Source organism: Panulirus ornatus, chromosome 19 (assembly GCF_036320965.1).
Source record: "Panulirus ornatus isolate Po-2019 chromosome 19, ASM3632096v1, whole genome shotgun sequence".
NCBI classification, from domain to species: domain Eukaryota; kingdom Metazoa; phylum Arthropoda; class Malacostraca; order Decapoda; family Palinuridae; genus Panulirus; species Panulirus ornatus.
In genome coordinates this window covers 24,807,549-24,831,490 of record NC_092242.1, presented here as the reverse complement: position 1 = coordinate 24,831,490, position 23,942 = coordinate 24,807,549, and the positions used below count along the sequence as shown (strand labels likewise).

At 40.7% G+C, this 23,942-nt stretch overlaps 1 protein-coding gene across 2 annotated transcripts in view; it reads left to right on the top strand.

Annotated features, from left to right (window-relative positions):
• LOC139755458 (cyclin-dependent kinase 9-like) overlaps window positions 1-23,942 on the top strand; it is a 259,415-nt gene that overhangs the window by 219,324 nt on the left and 16,149 nt on the right. For both annotated transcript variants that reach the window (XM_071673778.1, XM_071673777.1), the window contains 2 exons: window positions 18,469-18,607; window positions 19,468-19,638. In XM_071673778.1, the coding sequence (XP_071529879.1) occupies window positions 18,469-18,607; window positions 19,468-19,638 (310 nt within the window). The remainder of the gene's footprint in view (window positions 1-18,468; window positions 18,608-19,467; window positions 19,639-23,942) is intronic.

Sequence of the window (23,942 nt, the reverse complement as noted above, 5' to 3'; positions counted from 1 at the left end):
TGCTACCTCGCTGACACAGGAAGCAGCAATTAAGTATAATGAATAGATAAATAAGTATGTATTTTTTTTTTTAGATACTTGCCATTTCCTTCGTCAGCGAGGTAGTGTTAAGAACAGAGCCTTAGAGGGAATATCCTCACTTGGCCCCTTCTCTGTTCCTTCTTTTGGAAAGTTGAAAATGGGAGGGGAGGATTTCCAGCCCCTGCTCCCTCCTCTTTTAGTTGCCTTCTATGACTTGCAGGGAATACGTAGGAAGCAATAACAGGAAGTGATGAAGTGACAAGGAGATAGAGTGAGTATTTTGATGTTTTTTGTTGAATGAGTTTGATGATAGAGTGGCAGATATAGGATGTTTTGGTCAGGGTGGTGTGCAAAGTGATAGGGTCAGGGAGAATGGTTTGGTTAAGAGAGAAGAGGTAGTGAAAGCTTTGCGAAAGATGAAATCCAGCATGGCAGTGGGTTTTGATGGTATTGCTGTAGAATATATTAAGAAAGGAGGTGACTGTGTTGTTTATTGGTTAGTAGGATATTCATTGTATGTATGGATCTTGGTGAAGTGCCTTAGGATTGGCAGAATGCATGCATAGTGCCATTGTACAAAGGCAGAGGGGATGAAGGTGAGTGTTCAAACTACAGCGGCATAGATTTGTTGAGTATTCCTAAAAAATTATATGGAAGAGTATTGATTAAGAGTGTGAAGGCAAGTACAGAGCATTAGAGTGGGGAAGAGCAGTGTGGTCTCAGAAGTTGTATAGGACATGTGAATGAGGTGTTTGTTTTGAAGAATGTGTGTGAGAAGTATTTAGAAAAACAGATGGATTTGTATGTGACATATATGGACCTGGAGAAGGCATATGATTGGGTTGATAGAAGGTGGAAGGTCTAAAGAGTATATGGTGTGGGAGGTAAGTCACTAGAAGCAGTGAAAAGTTTTTACCAATGATGTAAGGCATATGTACGAGTAGGAAGAGAGGAGAGTGATTGGTTCCAAGTGAATGTCGGCAACATGGATGTGTGATGTCCCTATGGTTGTCTGATTTGTCTATAGATGGGGTGGTTAGGGAGGTAAATGAAAGAGTTTTGGAGAGAGGGGCAAGTATGCAGTCTGTTGTGGATGAGAGGGCCTGGGAAGAGAGTCTGTTGTTGTTCGCTGATGATACAGTGCTGGTGGCTGATTAGGGTGTGAAACTGCAGAAGTTGACGCTTGAGTTTGGTAAAGTTTGTGAAAGGAGAAAGTTGAGAGAGAATGTGAATAAGAGCAAGGTTATTAGGTACAGTAGGGTTGAGGGACAAGTTGATTGGGAGGTAAGTTTGAATGGAGAAAAACTGCAGTAAGTGAAGCGTTTTAGATATTTGGAAGTGGACTTAGCAGCGGATGGAACCATGGAAATGGAAGCGAGTCACAGGGTGGCAGAGAGGGGCAAAGGCTCTGGGAGTGTTGAAGAATGTGTTGAAGGCAAGAATGTTATCCCGAAGAGCAAAAATGGATGTGATTGAAGGAATAGTGGTTCCAACAATGTTATATGGGTGCAAGGCATGGGCTATAGATAGGATTGTGCAGAGGAGGGTGGATATGTTGGAAATGAGATGTTTTGAGGACAGTATGTGGTGTTAGGTGGTTTGATCGAGTAATTAATGAAAGGGTTAGAGAGATGTGTGTTAATAAAAAGAGTGTGGTTAAGAGAGCAGAAGAGGGTGTATTGAAATGGTTTGGACACATGGAGAGAATGAGTGAGGAAAGATAGACAAAGAGGATATTTGTGTCAGAGGTGAAGGATGCAAGGAGAAGTGGGAGACCAAATTGGAGGTGGAAGGATAGAGTGAAAAAGATTTTGAGCATTTGGGGCCTGAACATACCGGAGGGTAAAAGATGTGCAATGACTAGAATGAATTGGAATGATGTGGTATACGGAGGTCAACATGCTTTCAGAGGATTGAACCAGGGCATGTGAATCATCTAGGGTATACCATGGAAAGGTCTCTGGAGTCTGGATGTGGAAAGGGAGCTCTGGTTTCAGTGCATTACACATACAGCTAGAGACTGAGCGTGAACGAATGTGGCCTTTTTGTCTTTTCATGGTGATACCTCACTGGAGGGACGGGGAAGATCCTATTTCCAGTGTGGTATGGTGGTGACAGGAATGGATGAAGGCAGCAAGTATGAATATGTACATGTGTATATATGTATATGTCTCTGTATGTATATGTATGTATATGTTGAAATGTATATATATGTATGTGTGTGTATGGGCTTTTTTGTATATACATGTGTATATGAGTGGTTGGAGATGGAGTGAGTATTTTGAAGGTTTGTTGAATGTGTTTCATGATAAAGTGGCAGATATAGGGTGTTTTGGTCGAGGTGGTGTGCAAAGTGAGAGGGTTAGGGAAAATGATTTGGTAAACAGAGAAGAGGTAGTAAAAGCTTTGCGGATGATGAAAGCCGGCAAGGCAGCAGGTTTGGATGGTATTGCAGTGGAATTTATTAAAAAAGGGGGTGACTGTATTATTGAGTGGTTGGTAAGGTTATTTAATGTATGTTTGACTCATGGTGAAGTGCCTGAGGATTGGCGGAATGCGTGCATAGTGCCATTGTACAAAGGCAAAGGGGATAAGAGTGAGTGCTCAAATTACAGAGGTATAAGTTTGTTGAGTATTCCTGGTAAATTATATGGGAGGATATTGATTGAGAGGGTGAAGGCATGTACAGAGCATCAGATTGGGGAAGAGCAGTGTGGTTTCAGAAGTGGTAGAGGATGTGTGGATCAGGTGTTTGCTTTGAAGAATGTATGTGAGAAATACTTAGAAAAGCAAATGGATTTGTATGTAGCATTTATGGATCTGGAGAAGGCATATGATAGAGTTGATAGAGATGCTCTGTGGAAGGTATTAAGAATATATGGTGTGGGAGGCAAGTTGTTAGAAGCAGTGAAAAGTTTTTATCGAGGATGTAAGGCATGTGTACGTGTAGGAAGAGAAGAAAGTGATTGGTTCTCAGTGAATGTAGGTTTGCGGCAGGGGTGTATGATGTCTCCATGGTTGTTTAATTTGTTTATGGATGGGGTTGTTAGGGAGGTAAATGCAAGAGTTTTGGAAAGAGGGGCAAGTATGAAGTCTGTTGGTTGGGGATGAGAGAGCTTGGGAAGTGAGTCAGTTGTTGTTCGCTGATGATACAGCGCTGGTGGCTGATTCATGTGAGAAACTGCAGAAGCTGGTGACTAAGTTTGGTAAAGTGTGTGAAAGAAGAAAGTTAAGAGTAAATGTGAATAAGAGCAAGGTTATTAGGTACAGTAGGGTTGAGGGTCAAGTCAATTGGGAGGTAAGTTTGAATGGGGCAAAACTGGAGGAAGTAAAGTGTTTTAGATATCTGGGAGTGGATCTGGCAGCGGATGGAACCATGGAAGTGGAAGTGGATCATAGGGTGGGGGAGGGGGCGAAAATCCTGGGAGCCTTGAAGAATGTGTGGAAGTCGAGAACATTATCTCGAAAGCAAAAATGGGTATGTTTGAAGGAATAGTGGTTCCAACAATGTTGTATGGTTGCGAGGCGTGGGCTATGGATAGAGTTGTGCGCAGGAGGATGGATGTGCTGGAAATGAGATGTTTGAGGACAATGTGTGGTGTGAGGTGGTTTGATCGAGTAAGTAACGTAAGGGTAAGAGAGATGTGTGGAAATAAAAAGAGCGTGGTTGAGAGAGCAGAAGAGGGTGTTTTGAATTGGTTTGGGCACATGGAGAGAATGAGTGAGGAAAGATTGACCAAGAGGATATATGTGTCGGAGGTGGAGGGAACGAGGAGAAGTGGGAGATCAAATTGGAGGTGGGAAGATGGAGTGAAAAAGATTTTGTGTGATCGGGGCCTGAACATGCAGGAGGGTTGACGTGCTGTCAGTGGATTGGATCGGGGCATGTGAGGCGTCTGGGGTAAACCATGGAAAGCTGTGTAGGTATGTATATTTGCGTGTGTGGACGTATGTATATACATGTGTATGGGGGTGGGTTGGGCCATTTCTTTCGTCTGTTTCCTTGCGCTACCTCGCAAACGCGGGAGACAGCAACAAAGCAAAAAAAAAAAAAAAAAAAATGAGTGGTTGGGCCATTCTTCGTCTGTTTCCTTGCGCTATTTCGCTGATGTAGGAAACAGTGATTAATTATGATAGGGGGCTAATGGGGAGGGGATAACAAGTAGTGGTGATGTGAGAGGGAGTGAGTATTTTCAAAGTTTGTTGAATGTGTTTGATGATAGACTGGTAGATATAGGGTGTTTTGGTTGAGGTGGTGTGCAAAGTGAGAGGGTTAGGGAGAATGATTTGGTAAACAGAGAAGAGGTAGTAAAAGCTTTGTGGAAGATGAAAGCTGGCAAGGCAGCGGGTTTGGATGGTATTGCAGTGGAATTTATTAAAAATTGGGGTGACTGTATTGTTGACTGGTTGGTAAGGTTATTTAATGTATGTATGACTCATGGTGAGGTGCCTGAGGACTGGCAGAATGCTTGCATAGTGCCATTGTACAAAGGCAAAGGGGATAAGAGTGAGTGCTCAAATTACAGAGGTATAAGTTTGTTGAGTATTCCTGGTAAATTATATGGGAGGGTATTGATTAAGAGGGTGAAGGCATGTACAGAGCATCAGATTGGGGAAGAGCAGTGTGGTTTCAGAAGTGGAAGAGGATGTGTGGATCTGGTGTTTGCTTTGAAAAATATATGAGAAATACTTAGAAAAGCAATTGGATTTGTATGTAGCATTTATGGATCTGGAGAAGGCATATGATAGAGTTGATAGAGATGCTTTGGGGAAGGTATTAAGAATATATGGTGTGGGAGGTGAGTTGTTAGAAGCAGTGAAAAGTTTTTATCGAGGATGTAAGGCATGTGTACATGTAGGATTAGAGGAAAGTGATTGGTTTTCAGTGAATGTCTCCCTGGTTGTTTAGTTTGTTTATGGATGGGGTTGTGAGTGAGGTGAATGTAAGAGTTTTGGAAATAGGGGCAAGTATGCAGTCTGTTGTGGATGAGAGAGCTTGGGAAGTGAGTCAGTTGTTGTTCGCTGATGATACAGCGCTGGTGGCTGATTCAGGTGAGAAACTGCAGAAGCTGGTGACTGAGTTTGGTAAAGTGTGTGAAAGAAGAAAGTTGAGAGTAAATGTGAGTAAGAGCAAGGTTATTAAGTACAGTAGGGTTAAGAGACAAGTCAATTGGGAGGTAAGTTTGAATGGAGAAAAACTTGAGGAACTGAAGTCTTTTAGATATCTGGGAGTGGATTTGGCAGCGGATGGAACCATGGAAGCGGAAGTGAATCATAGAATGGGGAGGGGGCGGAAGTTCTGGGAGTGTTGAAAAATGTTTGGAAGTCGAGAACGTTATCTTGGAAAGCAAAATTGGGTATGTTTGAAGGAATATTGGTTCCAACAATGTTATATGGTTGCGAGGCATGGGCTATAGATAGAGTTGTGTGGAGGAGGGTGGATGTGCTGGAAATGAGATGTTTGAGGACAATATGTGGTGTGAGGTGGTTTGATCGAGTAAGTAACGAAAGGATAAGAGAGATGTGTGGTAACAAGAAGAGCGTGGTTGAGAGAGCAGAAGAGGGTATTTTTAAATGGTTTGGTCACACGGAGAGAATGAGTGAGGAAAGATTGACGAAGAGGATATATGTGTCAGAGGTGGAGGGAAGAAGGAGAAGTGGGAGACCAAATTGGAGGTGGAAAGATGGAGTGAAAAAGATTTTGAGTGATTGGGGCCTGAACATGCTGGAGGGTGAAAGGTGTGCAAGGAATAGAGTGAATTGGAACGATGTGGTATACCGGGGTCGACGTGCTGTCAATGGATTGAACCAGGGCATGTGAAGCGTTTGAGGGTAAACCGTGGAAAGTTGTGTGGGGCCAGGATGTGGAAAGGGAGCTGTGGTTTCAGTGCATTATTACATGACAGCAAGAGACTGAGTGTTAACGAATGTGGACTTCTTGTCTTTTCCTAGCGCTACCTCGTGCACATGCAGGGGGAGGGGTTGTGGTAGGGTAGTGACGGGAATGAATAGGGGCAGACAGTATGAATTATGTACATGTGTATATATGTATATGTCTGTGTGTGTATATATGTATATATATACATGGTATTGCAGTGGAATTTATTAAAAAAGGGGTTGACTGTATTATTGACTGGTTGGTAAGGTTATTTGATGTATGTATGACTCATGGTGAGGTGCCTGAGGATTGGCGGAATGTGTGCATAGTGCCATTGTACAAAGGCAAAGGAGATAAGAGTGAGTGCTCAAATTACAGAGGTATAAGTTTGTTGAGTATTTCTGGTAAATTATATGGGAGGGTATTGATTGAGAGGGTGAAGGCATGTACAGAGCGTCAGATTGGGGAAGAGCACTGTGATTTCAGAAGTGGTAGAGGATGTGTGGATCAGGTGTTTGCTTTGAAGAATGTATGTGAGAAATACTTAGAAAAGCAAATGGATTTGTATGTAGCATTTATCGATCTGGAGAAGGCATATGATAGAGTTGATAGAGATGCTCTGTGGAAGGTATTAACAATATATGGTGCAGGAGGCAAGTTGTTAGAAGCAGTGAAAAGTTTTTATCGAGGTTGTAAGGCATGTGTACGTGTAGGAAGAGAGGAAAGTGATTGGTCTCAGTGAATGTAGGTTTGCGGCAGGGGTGTGTGATGTCTCTATGGTTGTTCAATTTGTTTATGGATGGGGTTGTTAGGGAGGTAAATGCAAGAGTTTTGGAAAGAGGGGTAAGTATGAAGTCTGTTGGGGATGAGAGAGATTGGGAAGTGAGTCAGTTGTTGTTTGCTGATGATACAGCGCTGGTGGCTGATTCATGTGAGAAACTGCAGAAGCTGGTGACTGAGTTTGGCAAAGTGTGTGAAAGAAGAAAGTTAAAGGTAAATGTGAATAAGAGCAAGGTTATTAGGTACAGTAGGGTTGAGGGTCAAGTCAATTGGGAGGTAAGTTTGAATGGAGCAAAACTGGAGGAAGTAAAGTGTTTTAGATATCTGGGAGTGGATCTGGCAGCGGATGGAACCATGGAAGCGGAAGTGGATCAATGGGTGGGGGAGGGGGCGAAAATTCTGGGAGCCTTGAAGAATGTGTGGAGGTCGAGAACATTATCTCGGAAAGCAAAAATGGGTATGTTTGAAGGAATAGTGTTTCCAACAATGTTGTATGGTTGTGAGGCGTGGGCTATGGATAGAGTTGTGCGCAGGAGGATGGATGTGCTGGAAATGAGATGTTTGAGGACAATGTGTGGTGTGAGGTGGTTTGATCGAGTAAGTAACGTAAGGGTAAGAGAGATATGTGGAAATAAAAAGAGCGTGGTTGAGAGAGCAGAAGAGGGTGTTTTGAAATGGTTTGGGCACATGGAGAGAATGAGTAAGGAAAGATTGACCAAGAGGATATATGTGTCGGAGGTGGAGGGAACGAGGAGAAGTGGGAGACCAAATTGGAGGTGGAAAGATGGAGTGAAAAAGATTTTGTGTGATCGGGGCCTGAACATGCAGGAGGGTGAAAGGAGGGCAAGGAATAGAGTGAATTGGATCGATGTGGTATACCGGAGTTGACGTGCTGTCAGTGGATTGAATCAGGGCATGTGAAGCATCTGGGGCAAACCATGGAAAGCTCTGTAGGTATGTATATTTGCGTGTGTGGACGTATGTATATACATGTGTAAGGGGGTGGGTTGGGCCATTTCTTTCGTCTGTTTCCTTGCGCTACATCGCAAATGCGGGAGACAGCGACAAAGCAAAAAAAAAAATATATATATATATATATATATATAGAGAGAGAGAGAGAGAGAGAGAGAGAGAGAGAGAGAGAGAGAGTGGCAGATATAGGGTGTTTTGGTCGAGGTGGTGTGCAAAGTGAGAGGGTTAGGGAAAATGATTTGGTAAACAGAGAAGAGGTACTAAAAGCTTTGCGGAAGATGAAAGCCGGCAAGGCAGCGGGTTTGGATGGTATTGCAGTGGAATTTATTAAAAAAGGGGGTGACTGTATTGTTGACTGGTTGGTAAGGTTATTTAATGTATGTATGACTCATGGTGAGGTGCCTGAGGATTGGCGGAATGCATGCATAGTGCCATTGTACAAAGGCAAAGGGGATATGAGTGAGTGCTCAAATTACAGAGGGGGGCCGGTCACTTTCCTCTCTTCCTGCGCTTGCGCATGCCTTGCGTCCTCGATGGAAACTTTTCGCTGCTTCTAGAACTTGCCTCCCACACCATGTATTCTTGGTGCCTTCCACAGAGCATCTCTATCAACTCTGTCATGTGCCTTCTCCGGATCCATAGGTGCTACATACAAATCCATTTGCTTTTCTAGGTGTTTCTCACATACATTCTTCGGGGCGGGCACCTGGTCCGCACGTCCTCTACCACTTCTGAAACCACACTATATATATATATATATATATATATATATGGGGTTTCGGTGCATTATTACATTACAGCTAGAGACTGAGTGTGAACAAATGGGGCCTTTGTTGTCTTTTCCTAGCGCTACCTCGCACACATGGGGGGGGAGGGGGTTGTTAATCCATGTGTGGCGAGGTGGCGATGGAATAAATAAAGGCAGACAGTATGAATTATGTACATGTGTATATATGTATATGTCTGTGTGTGTATATATATGTGTACATTGAGATGTGTAGGTATGTATATTTGCGTGTGTGGACGTATGTATATACATGTGTATGGGGGTGGGTTGGGCCATTTCTTTCGTCTGTTTCCTTGCGCTACCTCGCAAACGCGGGAGACAGCGGCAAAAAAAAAGAAAAAAAAAAAAGTTTGTTGAGTATTCCTGGTAAATTATATGGGAGGGTATTGATTGAGAGGGTGAAGGCATGTACAGAGCATCAGATTAGGGAAGAGCAGTGTGGTTTCAGAAGTGGTAGAGGATGTGTGGATCAGGTGTTTGCTTTGAAGAATGTATGTGAGAAATACTTAGAAAAGCAAATGGATTTGTATGTAGCATTTATGGATCTAGAGAAGGCATATGATAGAGTTGATAGAGATGCTCTGTGGAAGGTATTAAGAATATATGGTGTGGGAGGCAAGTTGTTAGAAGCAGTGAAAAGTTTTTATCGAGGATGTAAGGCATGTGTACGTGTAGGAAGAGAGGAAAGTGATTGGTTCTCAGTGAATGTAGGCTTGCGGCAGGGGTGTGTGATGTCTCCATGGTTGTTTAATTTGTTTATGGATGGGGTTGTTAGGGAGGTGAATGCAAGAGTTTTGGAAAGAGGGGCAAGTATGAAGTCTGTTGGGGATGAGAGAGCTTGGGAAGTGAGTCAGTTGCTGTTCGCTGATGATACAGCGCTGGTGGCTGATTCATGTGAGAAACTGCAGAAGCTGGTGACTGAGTTTGGTAAAGTGTGTGAAAGAAGAAAGTTAAGAGTAAATGTGAATAAGAGCAAGGTTATTAGGTACAGTAGGGTTGAGGGTCAAGTCAATTGGGAGGTGAGTTTGAATGGAGAAAAACTGGAGGAAGTGAAGTGTTTTAGATATCTGGGAGTGGATCTGGCAGCGGATGGAACCATGGAAGCGGAAGTGGATCATAGGGTGGGGGAGGGGGCGAAAATTCTGGGAGCCTTGAAGAATGTGTGGAAGTCGAGAACATTATCTCAGAAAGCAAAAATGGGTATGTTTGAAGGAATAGTGGTTCCAACAATGTTGTATGGTTGCGAGGCGTGGGCTATGGATAGAGTTGTGCGCAGGAGGATGGATGTGCTGGAAATGAGATGTTTGAGGACAATGTGTGGTGTGAGGTGGTTTGATCGAGTAAGTAATGTAAGGGTAAGAGAGATGTGTGGAAATAAAAAGAGTGTGGTTGAGAGAGCAGAAGAGGGTGTTTTGAAATGGTTTGGGCACATGGAGAGAATGAGTGAGGAAAGATTGACCAAGAGGATATATGTGTCGGAGGTGGAGGGAACGAGGAGAAGAGGGAGACCAAATTGGAGGTGGAAAGATGGAGTGAAAAAGATTTTGTGTGATCGGGGCATGAACATGCAGGAGGGTGAAAGGAGGGCAAGGAATAGAGTGAATTGGATCGATGTGGTATACCGGGGTTGACGTGCTGTCAGTGGATTGAATCAAGGCATGTGAAGCGTCTGGGGTAAACCATGGAAAGCTGTGTAGGTATGTATATTTGCGTGTGTGGACGTATGTATATACATGTGTATGGGGGTGGGTAGGGCCATTTCTTTCGTCTGTTTCCTTGCGCTACCTTGTAAACGCGGGAGACAGCGACAAAAAAAAAAAATATATATATATATATATATATATATATATATATATATATATATATATATATATATATATATACTTTGAGATGTATAGGTATGTATATGTGCTGTGTGTGGACTTCTGTGTATATACATGTGTATGTGAGTGGGTTGTGTCATTCTTTTGTCTGTTTCCTTGCGCTACCTTGCTAACGTGGGAGACAGCGACAAAGTATGATAATAATAATAATTAAATCAACTGCATGTCTAATTATTTTTTTTTGTGGACTCGTTCAGGCAGTGCATTTCAACTTCATGTAAAAGTTATTCGCAGAGAAGTTGACCTTCCAATTTTAGCTTAAAGAGAGTGATGTATATGGTATTATATCAACAATCAAGATAAAGTAAGCAAAAACAAGAAAGGAAAACAATGAATAATAAAAATCAAAAGAGATGACTAGCATGTAATGAATCTGTTATTACAGAATCATTGGTAGTATTGTCCTCCACCTTCCTGTTCAATGCCATCATATGTTTCAGCACCTTATTAGTCCTCCAGAGTTGACCAGACCCAGAAATTTAGGTTTGGGGATGATATCAAAAGGGAGATAAAAAGTGTCCAGATCATGAAGTTGGCCCTGCCAGTACATACTAAAATCTACTTGTAAACACATTTTTTGCACTTCTGAGCATAAGTATGGAACAACTTCATAGGACTCATGGTTATTTACTAGCAGAAGACAGACCAGGAACAGAAGTAATGAAAATATCCCTAAACACAAGATCTAAACACAAGAACATTGGGCAAAAGCTTCATCCAACAACACTCAGATGGCAAACCATGTCATCTGACTAGTGAGATTCTACCATTAATTAATAGGATTTTTTGCCACTAATAAAACTTACAGTAGGTAGTATTTGGTAGGCAGCCAATGACCAGGGAGGTATTTTACCAGTATGACTTGCCTGGATATTGGGAGGGTTAGTGACATCTGCTTAGTGAGCCAGCTCTTCAGTGATTGTCAATTTGCGCTCCTCTGACCCAGGTAGCTGTCATTTCTTTCTGTCTCACTAATACATGGACTACTTGCATTCTGTCACAAATTGACAATCTCTCCTCTTCATACATAACACTTGACAACACTTAACTCATACAGCTCATTCTTTATAACTCCAGATTTTCCTGCGGTGAGCACGATGTGCTAGTTCTGCCTTTTAGCAAAATGGTAGGAGCAGTTCATAGAAGTGATAGGTAGGAACATTTTGGCAGGAGCATTATGTAGAAGTAGTTTGAGGGAGGTTTAGATAGTAGTGATCATTAGGAACATTAGGTAGGAGCCTCAGCAAATACTGCATTGAAGTTGCCCTCTGCCAGTGACCTGTTAAGGGTGAGGCACTAAAGACTAAGAAGCAGCACTGGAGTTCACTAGTTATGGAAACTCTATCATAATAGTCATGGCCATCCTTTTGAAGGAATTCCAATTGGAATGGGCATCAGAGATATAGATAGATAGAAAATAAAACCTGATGCATGAAAGATTTGAAAGTAATTTTTTTTTCTCCAGAGACTGTTTTTGTTTTGCAAAAAGTGGAAATTGTTTTCACAAATGTAGTGCTGTCCAAAATTACTAGTCAGGTTGTCAGCTTATGAGCTGTGACCATTAGGCCTGCCAACCAGTTTTTTAACATAGCAGCTTGGTGGGATAGGGTATGGTGAACCAACAGACATATGGTTCTAAGACATAGGTGGCCTTGTAATATGGTTCTTTTGAAGTTTGTTTAGAATTGCATAATTGACCTTGTAATATGGTCCTTTTGAAGATTGTTCAGTTCTGCAGCAGCAGTTCATCATGGTGTAGTAGACAGGACTTCACCGTAGTTTCATCAAGTATTTTTGCTTTATGGTTAGCATTTTTGTTCCCCCCAGAAAAGGTGCATTCCTTTATTTGGTTGATCCACCCAAAGTAAGTGGTGATGGAGTGAATTATAATGTAAATTGGGTATTTGTTTTTTTCAAGAACTGGTTAATAAGATGATGCAAAGCAGCAGTACTGAGATTAGAAAAAAAAAATTAAAAGGTATTTGTGATGTAAGTAGGATTGCATTAAGGGTGACATATGAAGGCAAAATTGAATGCCAGTGTGTTTTAGTACATGCTCATTAGGGTATAATGATGAAGTTAATGGAATTTTTTTGATGTGAGGTTGTGTGGCAAAGACTCTTCACAAGGTGCACTATTTTATAGCAGGAGAGAGCCAATATTATATGGGCAGGTAGTTAGATACAGGTTACTTAGCACAAATGATTTTTATATGATGGGACAATAAAAACAAATCTCAAGTTATATCTATCTATCTATCTATATCTCTATTGATGCCTGTTCCAAATGGAACTCCCTCAAGGGGTGGCCGCAGCGATAGTCTCCATAATTGGAGAACTCCAGTGCTGCTTCTTAACCTTTAGTACCTCACCATTAGCAGGTCACCAGCAGATAGAGGGGACCTCTAGCGCAGTGTTTGCAAAGGCTCCTACCTAATGTTTCCACTGATCTACCTAATGCTCCTACCTACTACTTCTTCCTAATCTTTTTGCTAGATGTTCGTACCTACTACTTTTATCTACTGCTCCTACCATTTTGTCAAAAGGCAGGGCTATTGCATAGTGCTCATTGCAGGAAAGTCTAAAGTTACAAAGAATGAGCTGTGTGAGTTCAGTGTTAAGTGTTATGTATAACAAGAAGAGACTGTATGTTTGTGGACAGAATGCCAGTAGTCTACATGTGAGTGAGGCTGAAGGAAGACAGCTACCTGGGTCAGAGGATTGCAACTTGACAATCACTGAAGTACTGGCTCACTAAGCAGATGTCACTAACTCTCCCAATACCCAGGCAGCTAGTATGGTAATATACCTCCCTAGTTGTTGGATGCCTACCAGCTGCAACCAAATTCTAGTTATAATTGGATGCCTGCCAACTACAACCAAATTCTAGTTATGAGCAGACCATATAGATTGACTACACACACATACAGTATTACATTTTTCTTCGTCTTTATAGCATCTTCACCTGCATCTAGATCATTTTATTTGTTTCTTGCATATGTATCAAATATTGAATAATTGAATTCTCTCATCTTTTATCAATGTCACTTGTCTCATGACTCATAGAGCACCTGGTGAGGTATCTGCATATCATTTTCCTGTCTGCTCGATGATACTGAAGTTCAAATTTTTATGCAGATTTGTTGGGTGACTTTTCCAAAGAGGGTTTAGAATATTTTGTTTGGTATCTGTCATCGTTGTTTTGACGGTATTATAACCCCCTGTTGACTTCATTTGCATTTTCTTTTTTGTCCTTTGTAATGATAATTATTTCAGTTTATATGGAAATTATATTTTCATTATATGACATATTTGTATTATTTGTTGCTTTGGTAGCAGGCAATTATATCATATTTCTTTTAAAAAGACTTGTCATGACGCATGGGATTAAGGTGCGATTATTGTTGAAACAGTAACAATAGCTTGGCACCACTTATGGAAATGCTGTTTCTCTCAATCCCATCGCCTTCTTCACCTTAAAGCCACCTTGACATGGCACTCATTACATGGTGTCAGGTGTGCCAACATCTCGTGCTTCTAGGCTGTAAAGAGGAGCTACTTGTGTGAGAGGGAAGAAGATTAGTGGCAAGAACTGAGGTGCTGTCTCGAAGTGGCATTATCCATGTGCCATTGTTGTGGTCCTAGAACGTTCAGGATGAGTGTCCACGGTCGACTTTCTGAACCCCAGATATTATCAAGTAATACAGAAGAGAACTGGAGAAGATTCCCCCAGGAATTTGTGATATATCTACTGAGTTCTGAGAAAGATGAGAAGAAGGATGAGGTGAAAATTGCCTTACTGCTAAACTGTGGTGTAAGAGACCTGCTTGATATATATATAATAATTTGCTTGTAGAGGAAGCTGATAAAAAGACATACAAGACTCTTACAGAGAAGTTGCAAAATTATTTTGAGCCAAAGAAGAATGTCACTTGTGAAAGGTGTGGTTTTAATAGTTGAGTGCAACAGGCTGATGAAACTAATGATCGTTTTATTACTGACCTAAGAAAGAAGGCTATAAACTGAGTTTGGTGCCTTGAAGGATAAAAATGATCAAAGACAGAATTATATGTGGCATCAGTGATGACAAGCTACGTGGATGGATGGCTGTTGAGGAAAGGTGACACAACCCTTGATGAAGTTTTACTGCTTTGCTGAACTCATGAGGCAAGCGAAGAACAGACAAAGGAGTTTTGTGCAGCTGTGAGCAGTTTGAATGTCCACCGTGTGAAGTCAAAGAAGAGAAGTTAGTATCAATTCTCAGTTCCTGGCAACATCACAAAGGACCTGTAAGCCCTTTGGCTTCAAGCATCCTTTGGAAGGATACACTGCTCAGCTAGCAACAAACAGTGAATGAAGTGTGGCAGGATTGGACAGTTCAAGAGTAGGAGAGACAACTTCAGCAGTTCAGGAAAAGGCAAGAGTGTCCGTCAGGCTAGCAAACAAGATTCATCCGACTCCGAAGGGTGTTACGAGAAGCCAGTGGGAGATTTATATGTCCTGAAGAAGTCAGCAAAAGCATTGTCCAAGGTAACCTCCAACCAGTTAAGAGGACTAGATCAAGAAAACCAGTTTACTTTTCTTAAAGATCAACCAGTTTCTTTCCAAATGGATGCAGGAGCTGAGGTCAGTGTATTGCCTAAAAGAACCTATGACACGCTAAAAGGAAAACCAGAGTTGAAACTCACAAAGACTGTATCATTTGCTTCCACTGGAAGTAAAATTACACCCCTTGGTAAATGACAAAAGATATGTTTACATAACTCTGGAAAATATCAACTCACTTTCTTATTTGTTAATGTAAATTGTGTGCCTCTGTTGAGTGAAAATGCATGTAAATTGTTAGGTTCAGTCAAGTTCATGAATCAAGCAAAGTTAGAGACCAGCTTAGACACAACCACTGATGAGGTATTGCAGAAATATATAGATGTATTTGATGGAATGGGATGTCTAGAGGGTGAACTGTATCTAGAGGTTGATTCAAAGATTAGACCAGTGGCTTATCCATCCCATAAAGTGCCTGTTTCTCTGAGAGATAGATTGAAATGTGAATTAGAAGACATGGAAAAGAAAGGTGTAATAATCAGAGAAAGCAATCTCACAGATTGTGTTAAAAGTATGGTTATTGTGAGTAAGGGAAGTAAACTAAGAATATGCCTAAATCTAAGAGATTTAGATATGGCCTTGAAGGGGCAACTCTGTCCACTACCTACAATTGAGGAAATATCAACCAGGATAGCAAATGCAAAGGTGTTTTCTGTGTTAGATGCCACCAAGGAGTTTTAGCAAATAAAACTAGATGAAGAGTCTTCCAAACTGCTTGTATTTAAAACTTGTTTTGGTAGATACAGGTACTAATATTTCTCCTTTAGGATAAGTCTGGCTCCAGAAATCTACCAGAGGTACCTGCATGAATTGTTTGATGATCTTGGAGTGGAAATTATAATGGATGACATATTAGTTTATGGTAGTTTTGAAGCACAGCATGATGAGAGACTAGAGAAAGTCCTTAAGAGATGCCAGGAAAGAATTTTAAAGTTGAACCATGCCAAACTTAGGCTTAAAACTGAGCAGGTAGAATACATTGGCCATGTATTAATATTAGCATCGGAAGGGTTAAGACTAGACCCTAAGAAGGTAGATATTAAAAGTAATTTTCCAGCTTCTAAGGATAAGCAAGAGTTATTTAGATTCCTAGAAATGATCAGTTACTTTGGAAAGTTTGTTCCCAAGATTGAAATAAATGAACCTCTGAGAAGGTTACTGGAGAAGGACTCTGAATTTAAATGATGAATCACAAGAGAAATATTTTCTGAAACTTTAGCAAATGGTCTTTGAAGCACCAGTTTTAAGGAATTTTGATATATCTCAAGCCTGTAACTGACTGTTGATGCCTCAGGGTATGCTGTAGGGGCTTGTATTCTTCAGGAAGATCACCCTGCCAATTCCCTAACTAAAACTCAGAGAAATTATGCTCAAATTGAAAAGGAGTTGCTGGCCATAGTTTTTGGAGCAAGAGAAATTTCATTCTTATCTGTATGGGAGAAGTAAAGTAGTTGTAGAGGCTGATCGTAAACCCTTCGAGAGTATTTTTAAGAAGTCGATGTCATCTGCTGCTCCTAGGTTACAGAAAATTCTTTTCAGACTCCAGAAATATTCCTTAGAGGTACATTATAAGAAAGGGAAGGACATGCTGTGAGTAGAGTCAGCTGGGCTGAGGAAGTGCAAAATGATGTTATAGAGGTTCAGGTAAATCTAGTATTGCAGACTCTTCAAGAATTCACATTAGGGGATGGCCTGATTGTAAGAGAGACTCCAGTAAAAATCCATGCCTTTTGGAATTACAGAAATGAGATAAGTTATGTAGATGGAATGCTGCATAAAATGAACTGAATTACAGTGCCTAAGGAACTATTAAGTAAGGTCCTCAAACACATTCATAAATCTTGTCAAGGTATAGAAAAGTCTAAGGATAGCAAGAGGTCTTGTGTATAGGCCCAGAATGGGAGCTGAACTTAAGGACATTATTAGTGCTTGTGACATCTGTAATGCTTATAGTAATCACCAAGCAAGGGAACCATTGATGCCTAATGAAGTCCCTAAATTCCCTTGGCAAAAACTTGGAGCTGATTTATTTGAGATGAAAGGGAAGAGGTGCTTGCTGTTTGTTAATTATTACAGTAAATATTTTGAGTTTGACTTGTTAGAAAATACTCATTCCAGTACTGTTGTGAAGTACTGTAAGCATCATTTTGCTAGGCATGAAGTACCTCAGACTGTTCACAGTGACAGTGGCCCACAGTTTACAGCTGTAAAATATATAGAATTCTGTAAGTCGTATGGAATAGACCACACAACTTCATCCCCCTATTAACCAAAACGTAGTGGCCTGGCAGAAAAAAGTGTACAGACATTAAAGAGGCTGATGAAGAAGGCCACCAAAGAGGGCTGGATTGTAGAAATACTCCTGTTGTGGGGACAGCAAGCCCCAGTAGGAAAACACCAACCACACTCCCCACTTCTGAATCCTTGTTACGACCAGAGACACAAGATCCACTGACTATCAGACACCTACTTCAAGACTCACAAGATAGGCAGAAACTTTATCTTGATTAAAGCTCTAAGCTATTGCCTAAACTGGAAGTTGAAATGTGGCTAGAATCGATGGCACAAGTAAAGAGTTAAAAAAGGAGATAGTGGTTGCTTCTAGACAATATTTGGTTAAGAATAGTGGTGGTCAGATTTACAGGAGAAATAGGCAGCAACTGCATAAAGACAGCTGAAAACCCAAATTCTTTTATACATGCCAGTGGTCATGATTGCAAACTAACTGATGTATGTCATGAAGGAAAAGGTTCTGTGATACCAGGAATCAACAGTAGACAAGCTGAACTGGAGGAAGTGACAAGTGCAGTGGTCACAAATGGGGAAGGTACACCAATGATGAGTAAGCATAGTTCCAGTGAGATTAGAACTTCTAAAGGTAGACTAGTTCAACCCCCTAAGAGTTTAGATCTATAAATGTATGATGTAAAAGTATTCTTTGTACTTTGCATATCTATGAACAATGTTGTATAGTTTATTTGGTGTTATTTTACTTTACTTTATTTTTCTTGTTTTATTTTGGGCAAAGATGTGCTGATAATTATTTCAGTTTATATGGAAATTATATTTTCATTATATGACATTGTATTATTTGTTGCTGTTTTAGCAGGCAGTTATATCATATTTCTTTTAAAAAGACTTGTCATGATGCATGGGATTAAGTGCAATTCTGTATTGTTAGAACAATAACAATAGCTTGGCGCCACTTATGGGAACGCTGTTTCTCTCAATCCCTCTGCCTTCTTCACCATAAAACCAACTTGACATGACACATATTACATTCTTGAAACAATCGGTAGTTTCATTATCTAGTATTCAGCTTCTTGTACCTTTCTTTCTAGTATTTTTCCCAGCTGTGATGTTTTCATATCTGAATGTTGAATTTTTATGCTTGTTTAAAAACTGTAATAGGAAGTGGACATGTTATTATTTTTGCATTGCTCTTATTACGTATGAGATTATAAGTACATTGATTATATTTTTTATGTAAGTGCAGTGAATAAACCAAACTGGTTTACCACATATTCCCTTACTCTGAAACAGATATACAAACCGTGTTGTTACACTCTGGTACCGACCACCAGAGCTTCTTTTAGGAGAGAGGAACTATGGTCCCCCAGTAGACATGTGGGGTGCTGGTTGTATAATGGCTGAAATGTGGACTCGCACACCAATACTGCAGGTAAACACTTTTTTTTTATTAACTTAAGTTGTTTCCTTAGTGAAGTAGTTTGCGGAGAAAAAAGCGTGTCATGATATTTGACTATGAATATTACAATCATAATTGATAGTTAATTTTCATACCCTAAGATCTATTGTACTTTAAAATTTTTACATAAATTTCTGCATACAGTGCAGTTGGTGACCTCATACCTTATACAGTATATGTGACATCCAAATCTTAGTATGATTTTTGAGCAGTTTCACCAGGTATTATTGTTAGTTCTTAAATGTAAAGATGTTTTCAGTGATGGTAGCATGGAGGAGTTCATCTCTATAAATATTGACTGTGTTGGTTTAGATGGCATACTAGGAAGTTTTGCTCTTATGGAGGGTTACTCATTTTAGAAATAGATTTGTGGGATTATTAGTGTTTGTCGAATTGATATTATGAAATCTCCAATGCTTACATTATTACAGTTTAGAGTGTTCTACAATATCATGCTTCACCTTTGTAAAGATATAAACAGCATTTACTTTTCCTCTTGTTGATATATGTGGTGCCTACATTTTTACTGAGATGTGCTGTTGTAATCCACCTTTAATGGAAACTCACTTGCCAACTTGGATCCTTAAAAGAGAGCATTGTTTCTTCAGAAACAGTAAACTCTAATGTTCTTCATAGAAGATGCCTATATTTTTTTCTCCCCTAAGAAGTTTTATTTCTTCTGTTGCCTCAGTTTGACACGTTCCTGATATACAGTGTGTACTTTTTGGGCAAGAATTTATTTTCATCTGTAGCATTTATTTTTATCAACCATACTTAATTTTTGTTGAGAATAATACATATATGTTCTCATTAACCCCTTTTTAATCTAATAGGGCAGCACAGAACAGCATCAGCTAGCACTCATAACTAAGCTGTGTGGCTCCATTACTCCTGAAGTTTGGCCAAATGTTGAAAATTATGAACTTTACATCAAAATGGATTTAGTCAAGGGACAGCAACGCCGGGTGTGTGAGAGACTAAAACACTACGTCAGAGATAATCAGGTATGGTGGTGGCATTGGTGATCAACCCAGTTAACTTTGGTATAATGCATGTTACTAAAATAACTGGAGAGCAGCTGTGTGTCTTCAGGAGAAGTAGAGGATGCACTGACTTGGTGTTTGCTTGGAAAAATTTGTGTAAAGAATGTATGGAGAAAGATTGACCAAGAGGATACATGTGTCAGAGGTGGAGGGAACGAGAAGTGGGAGACCAACATGGAAGTGGAAAGATGGAGTGAAAAAGATTTTGAGTGATTGGGGCCTGAACATGCAGTAGGGTGAAAGGCTTGCAAGGAATAGAGTGAATTGGAACGATGTGTTATACCGGGGTCGACATGCTGTCAGTGGATTGTACTAGGGCATGTGAAGTATCTGGGGTAAACCATGGAAAGTTCTGTGAGGCTTGAATGTGGAAAGAGAGCTGTGGTTTTGGTACATTATACATGACAATTAGAGACTGAGTGTGAACTAATGTGGCCTTTGTTGTCTTTTCCTAGCGCTACCTTGCGCACATAGGGGGGGAGGGGATTGTTATTTCATGTGTGGTGGGGTGGCGACGGGAATGAATAAGGGCAGACAGTATGAATTATGTTCATGTGTATATATGTATATGTCTGTGTGAGTATATTTATGTATACGTTGAGATTTATAGGTATGTATATGTGCGTGTGTGGACGTGTATGTATATACATGCGTATATGGGTGGGTTGTGCGATTCTTTCGTCTGTTTCTTTGCGCTACCTCGCTAAGGCGGGAGACTGCGAGAAAATATAGTAAGTATGAATATTACAGTAGTTTTGTGGGGCCTGGATGTGGAACAGAGCTGTGGTTTCAGTGCATTATACATGACAGCTAGAGACTGAGTGTGGACAAATGTGGCCTTTGTGTCTTTTCTTAGCGCTACCTTGCACACGTGCGGGGAGAGGAGGTTGTTATTTTCATGTGTGACGGGTTGGCGATGGGAATGAATAAGGGCAGACAGGATGAATTATGTACATGAGTATGTATGTATATGTCTGTGTGTGTATATATATATGTATACATTGATATGTATAGGTATGTATATGTGTGTGTGCGGACGTGTATGTATATACATGTGTATGTGGGTAGGTTGGGCCATTCTTTTGTCTGTTTCCTTGTGCTTCCTCGATAAAGTGGGAGACTGACAAAATATAATAAAGAATAATTATCCCTGGGGATAGGGAGGAAAGAATATCTCCCACGTATTCCTTGCATTTCGTAAAAGGCGACTAAAAGGGAGAGAGCAGGGGGCTGGAAATCCTCCCCTCCCATTTTATTGGTTTTCCAAAAAAAGGAACAGAGAAGATGGCCAAGTGAGGATAATCCCTCTAAGGCTTAGTCCTCTGATCCTAATGCTGCCTCGCTAATGCTGAAATGGCAAATATGTATGAAAAAAAAAGTATATATATAGTGTGGAGGCGAAGGTGAAGATTTGTAGATGTTTTCAGAAAGGAAGAGAGAATGTTGAGGAAGAGAGAGTAGTGAGAGTAAGTGAGCTTGGAAAGGAGACTTGTGTGAGGAAGTACCAGGAGAGAGTGAGTGTAGAATAGCAAAAGGTGAGAGTAAATGATGTGAGGAGGAGTGGGGAGAAGTGGGATGTATTTTAGGAAGCAGTGATGGCTTGCACAGATGTATGTGGCATGAGAAAGATGGGAGGTGGGCAGATTAGAAAGGGTAGTGAGTGGTGGGATGAAGGAGTAAGGTTGTTAGTGAAAGAGAAGAGAGACACATTTGGACAATTTTTGCAGGGAAATAGTGCAAATGACTCGGAGATGTATAAAAGAAAGTGGCAGGAGGTCAAGAGAAAGGTGCAAGAGGTGAAAAAGAGGGCGAATGAGAGTTGGGGTGAGAGAGGATCATTAATTCTTAGGGAAAATAAAAAGATGTTTTGGAAGGAGGTAGATAAAATGCGTAAGACAAGAGAACAAATGGAAACATTGGAAGGGGGTAAATAGGGAGGTACTAACAAGTTGTAATGAAGTGAGGAGATTGAGTGATTATTTTGAAGGTTTGTTGAATATGTTTGATGATTGAGTGGCAGGTATAGGTTCTTTGGTCGGGATGGAGTGCGAAGTGAGAGGGTCAGGGAGAATGGTTTGGTACACAAAGAAGAGGTAGTGAAAGCTTTGCGGAAGATGAAAGCTGAAAAGGTGGCAGGTTTGGATGATATTGCAGTGGACTTTATTAAGATAGGGGTGACTATGTTGTTGATTGGTTGGTAAGGATATTCAATGTATGTATGGATCATGTTGAAGTGCCTGAGGATTGGCAGAATGCATGCACATTGCCATTGTATAAAGGCAAAGGGGATAAAGGTGAGTATTCAAATTACAGAGTCTTAAGTTCGTTGAGTATTCCTAGGAAATGATATGGGAGGGTATTGATTGAGAGGGGAAAGTCATGTACAGAGCATCAGATTGGGGAAGAGCAGTGTGGTTTCAGAAGTGGTAGAGGATGTTTGGATCAGGTGTTTGCTTTGGAATATGTGTTTGAGAAATACTTAGAAAAACAGATGGATTTGTATGTAGCATTTATGGATCTGGAGAAGGCATATGATAGGGTTGATAGAGATGCTTTGTGGAAGGTGTTAAGAGTATATGGTGTGGGAGGTAAGCTGCTAGAAGGAGTGAAAAGTTTTTACCAAGGATGTAATGCTTGTGTACGAATAGGAAGAGAGGAAAGTGATTGGTTCCCAGTGAATGTTGGTTTGTGCCAGGTGTTTGTGATGTCTCCATGACTGTTGAATTTGTTTATGGATGGGATGGTTAGGGAGATGAATACAAGAGTTTTGGAGAGAGGGGCTAGTATGCAGTCTGTTGTGGATGAGAGAGCTTGGGAAGTGAGTCAGTTGTTGTTCGCTGATGATACAGCGCTGGTGGCTGATTCAGGTGAGAAACTGCAGAGGCTGGTGACTGAGTTTGGTAAAGTGTGTATAAGGAGAAAGTAAAGAGTAAATGTGAATAAGAGCAAGTATTAGGTTCAGTAGGGTGGAGTGACAAGTTTAATTGGGAGGTAAGTTTGAATGGAGAAAAACTGGAGGAAGTGAAGTGTTTTAGATATCTGGGAGTGGACTTAGCAGCGGATGGAACCATGGAAGCAGAAGTGAGTCAGAGGGTGGGGGAGGGGGCGAAGGTTCTGGGAGTGTTGAAGAATGTGTGGAAGGTAAGGATGTTATCTTGGAGAGGAAAAATGAGTATGTTTGAAGGAATAGTGCTTCCAACAGTGATGTGTGGTTGCGAGGCATGGGCTATATATAGGGTTATGCGGAGGAGGGTGGATATGTTGGAAATGAAATGTTTGAGGACAATATGTGGTGTGAGGTGGTTTGATCGAGTAAATAATGTAAGGGTAAGAGAGATGTGTAGTAATAAAAAGAGAGTGGTTGAGAGAGCAGAAGAGGGTGTTGAAATGGTTTGGACACATAGAGAGAATGAGTGAGGAAAGATTGACAAAGACAAATATGTATCAAAGGTGGAGGGAAGGAGAAGCAGGAGACCAAATTGGAGGTGGAAGGATGGAGTGAAAATGATTTTGAGCAATTGGGGCCTGAACATACAGGAGGGTGAAAGGAGTATAAGGAATAGAGTGAATTGGAATGATGTGGTATACAGTGGTCGATGTGCTGTCAATGGATTCAACCAGGGAATGTGAAGCATCTGGGGTAAACCTTGGAAAGGTCTGTGGGGCCTGTGTGGAAAGGGAGCTTTGGTTTTGATACATTACACATGACAGCTAGAGACTGAGCGTGAACAAATGTGGCCTTTTTTTGTCTTTTTCAGGCACTATCTTGCGCGCACGCGCGCGGGGGGGGGGGGGTCATGGTGCCAGGGTGGCGATGGGAATGGATGAAGGCATCAAGTACAAATATGTGCATGTGTATATATGTATGTCTATGTATGTATATGTATGTATACATTTAATTGTATATGTATGTAAATATGCGTGTGTGGGCGTGTATGTATATACATGTGTATGTGCGTGGTTTGAGTCCTCGTTTGTTTCCTTGCGCTACCTCACTAACGCGGGAGATGGCGATTAAGTATAATATAAAAAAAAGTATATTAAATAAATGAATTGGTTATATATATATTATGTTCAGGTGATATTTTTATGGCTGGTTAGCTTCTGGTGACAATTCTGTTTACCCATATTTCTTATGTATTGTTGCAAGGTTGCAATTTGTTTGCCTATGTAAGATGGTTTGGTTGAGATTTTTCTTACAGAGATGAACCTGGGCTCGGCAATTTTAGATTCAGCTGCTTTACCAGAAAAGAAAGATATTCTTT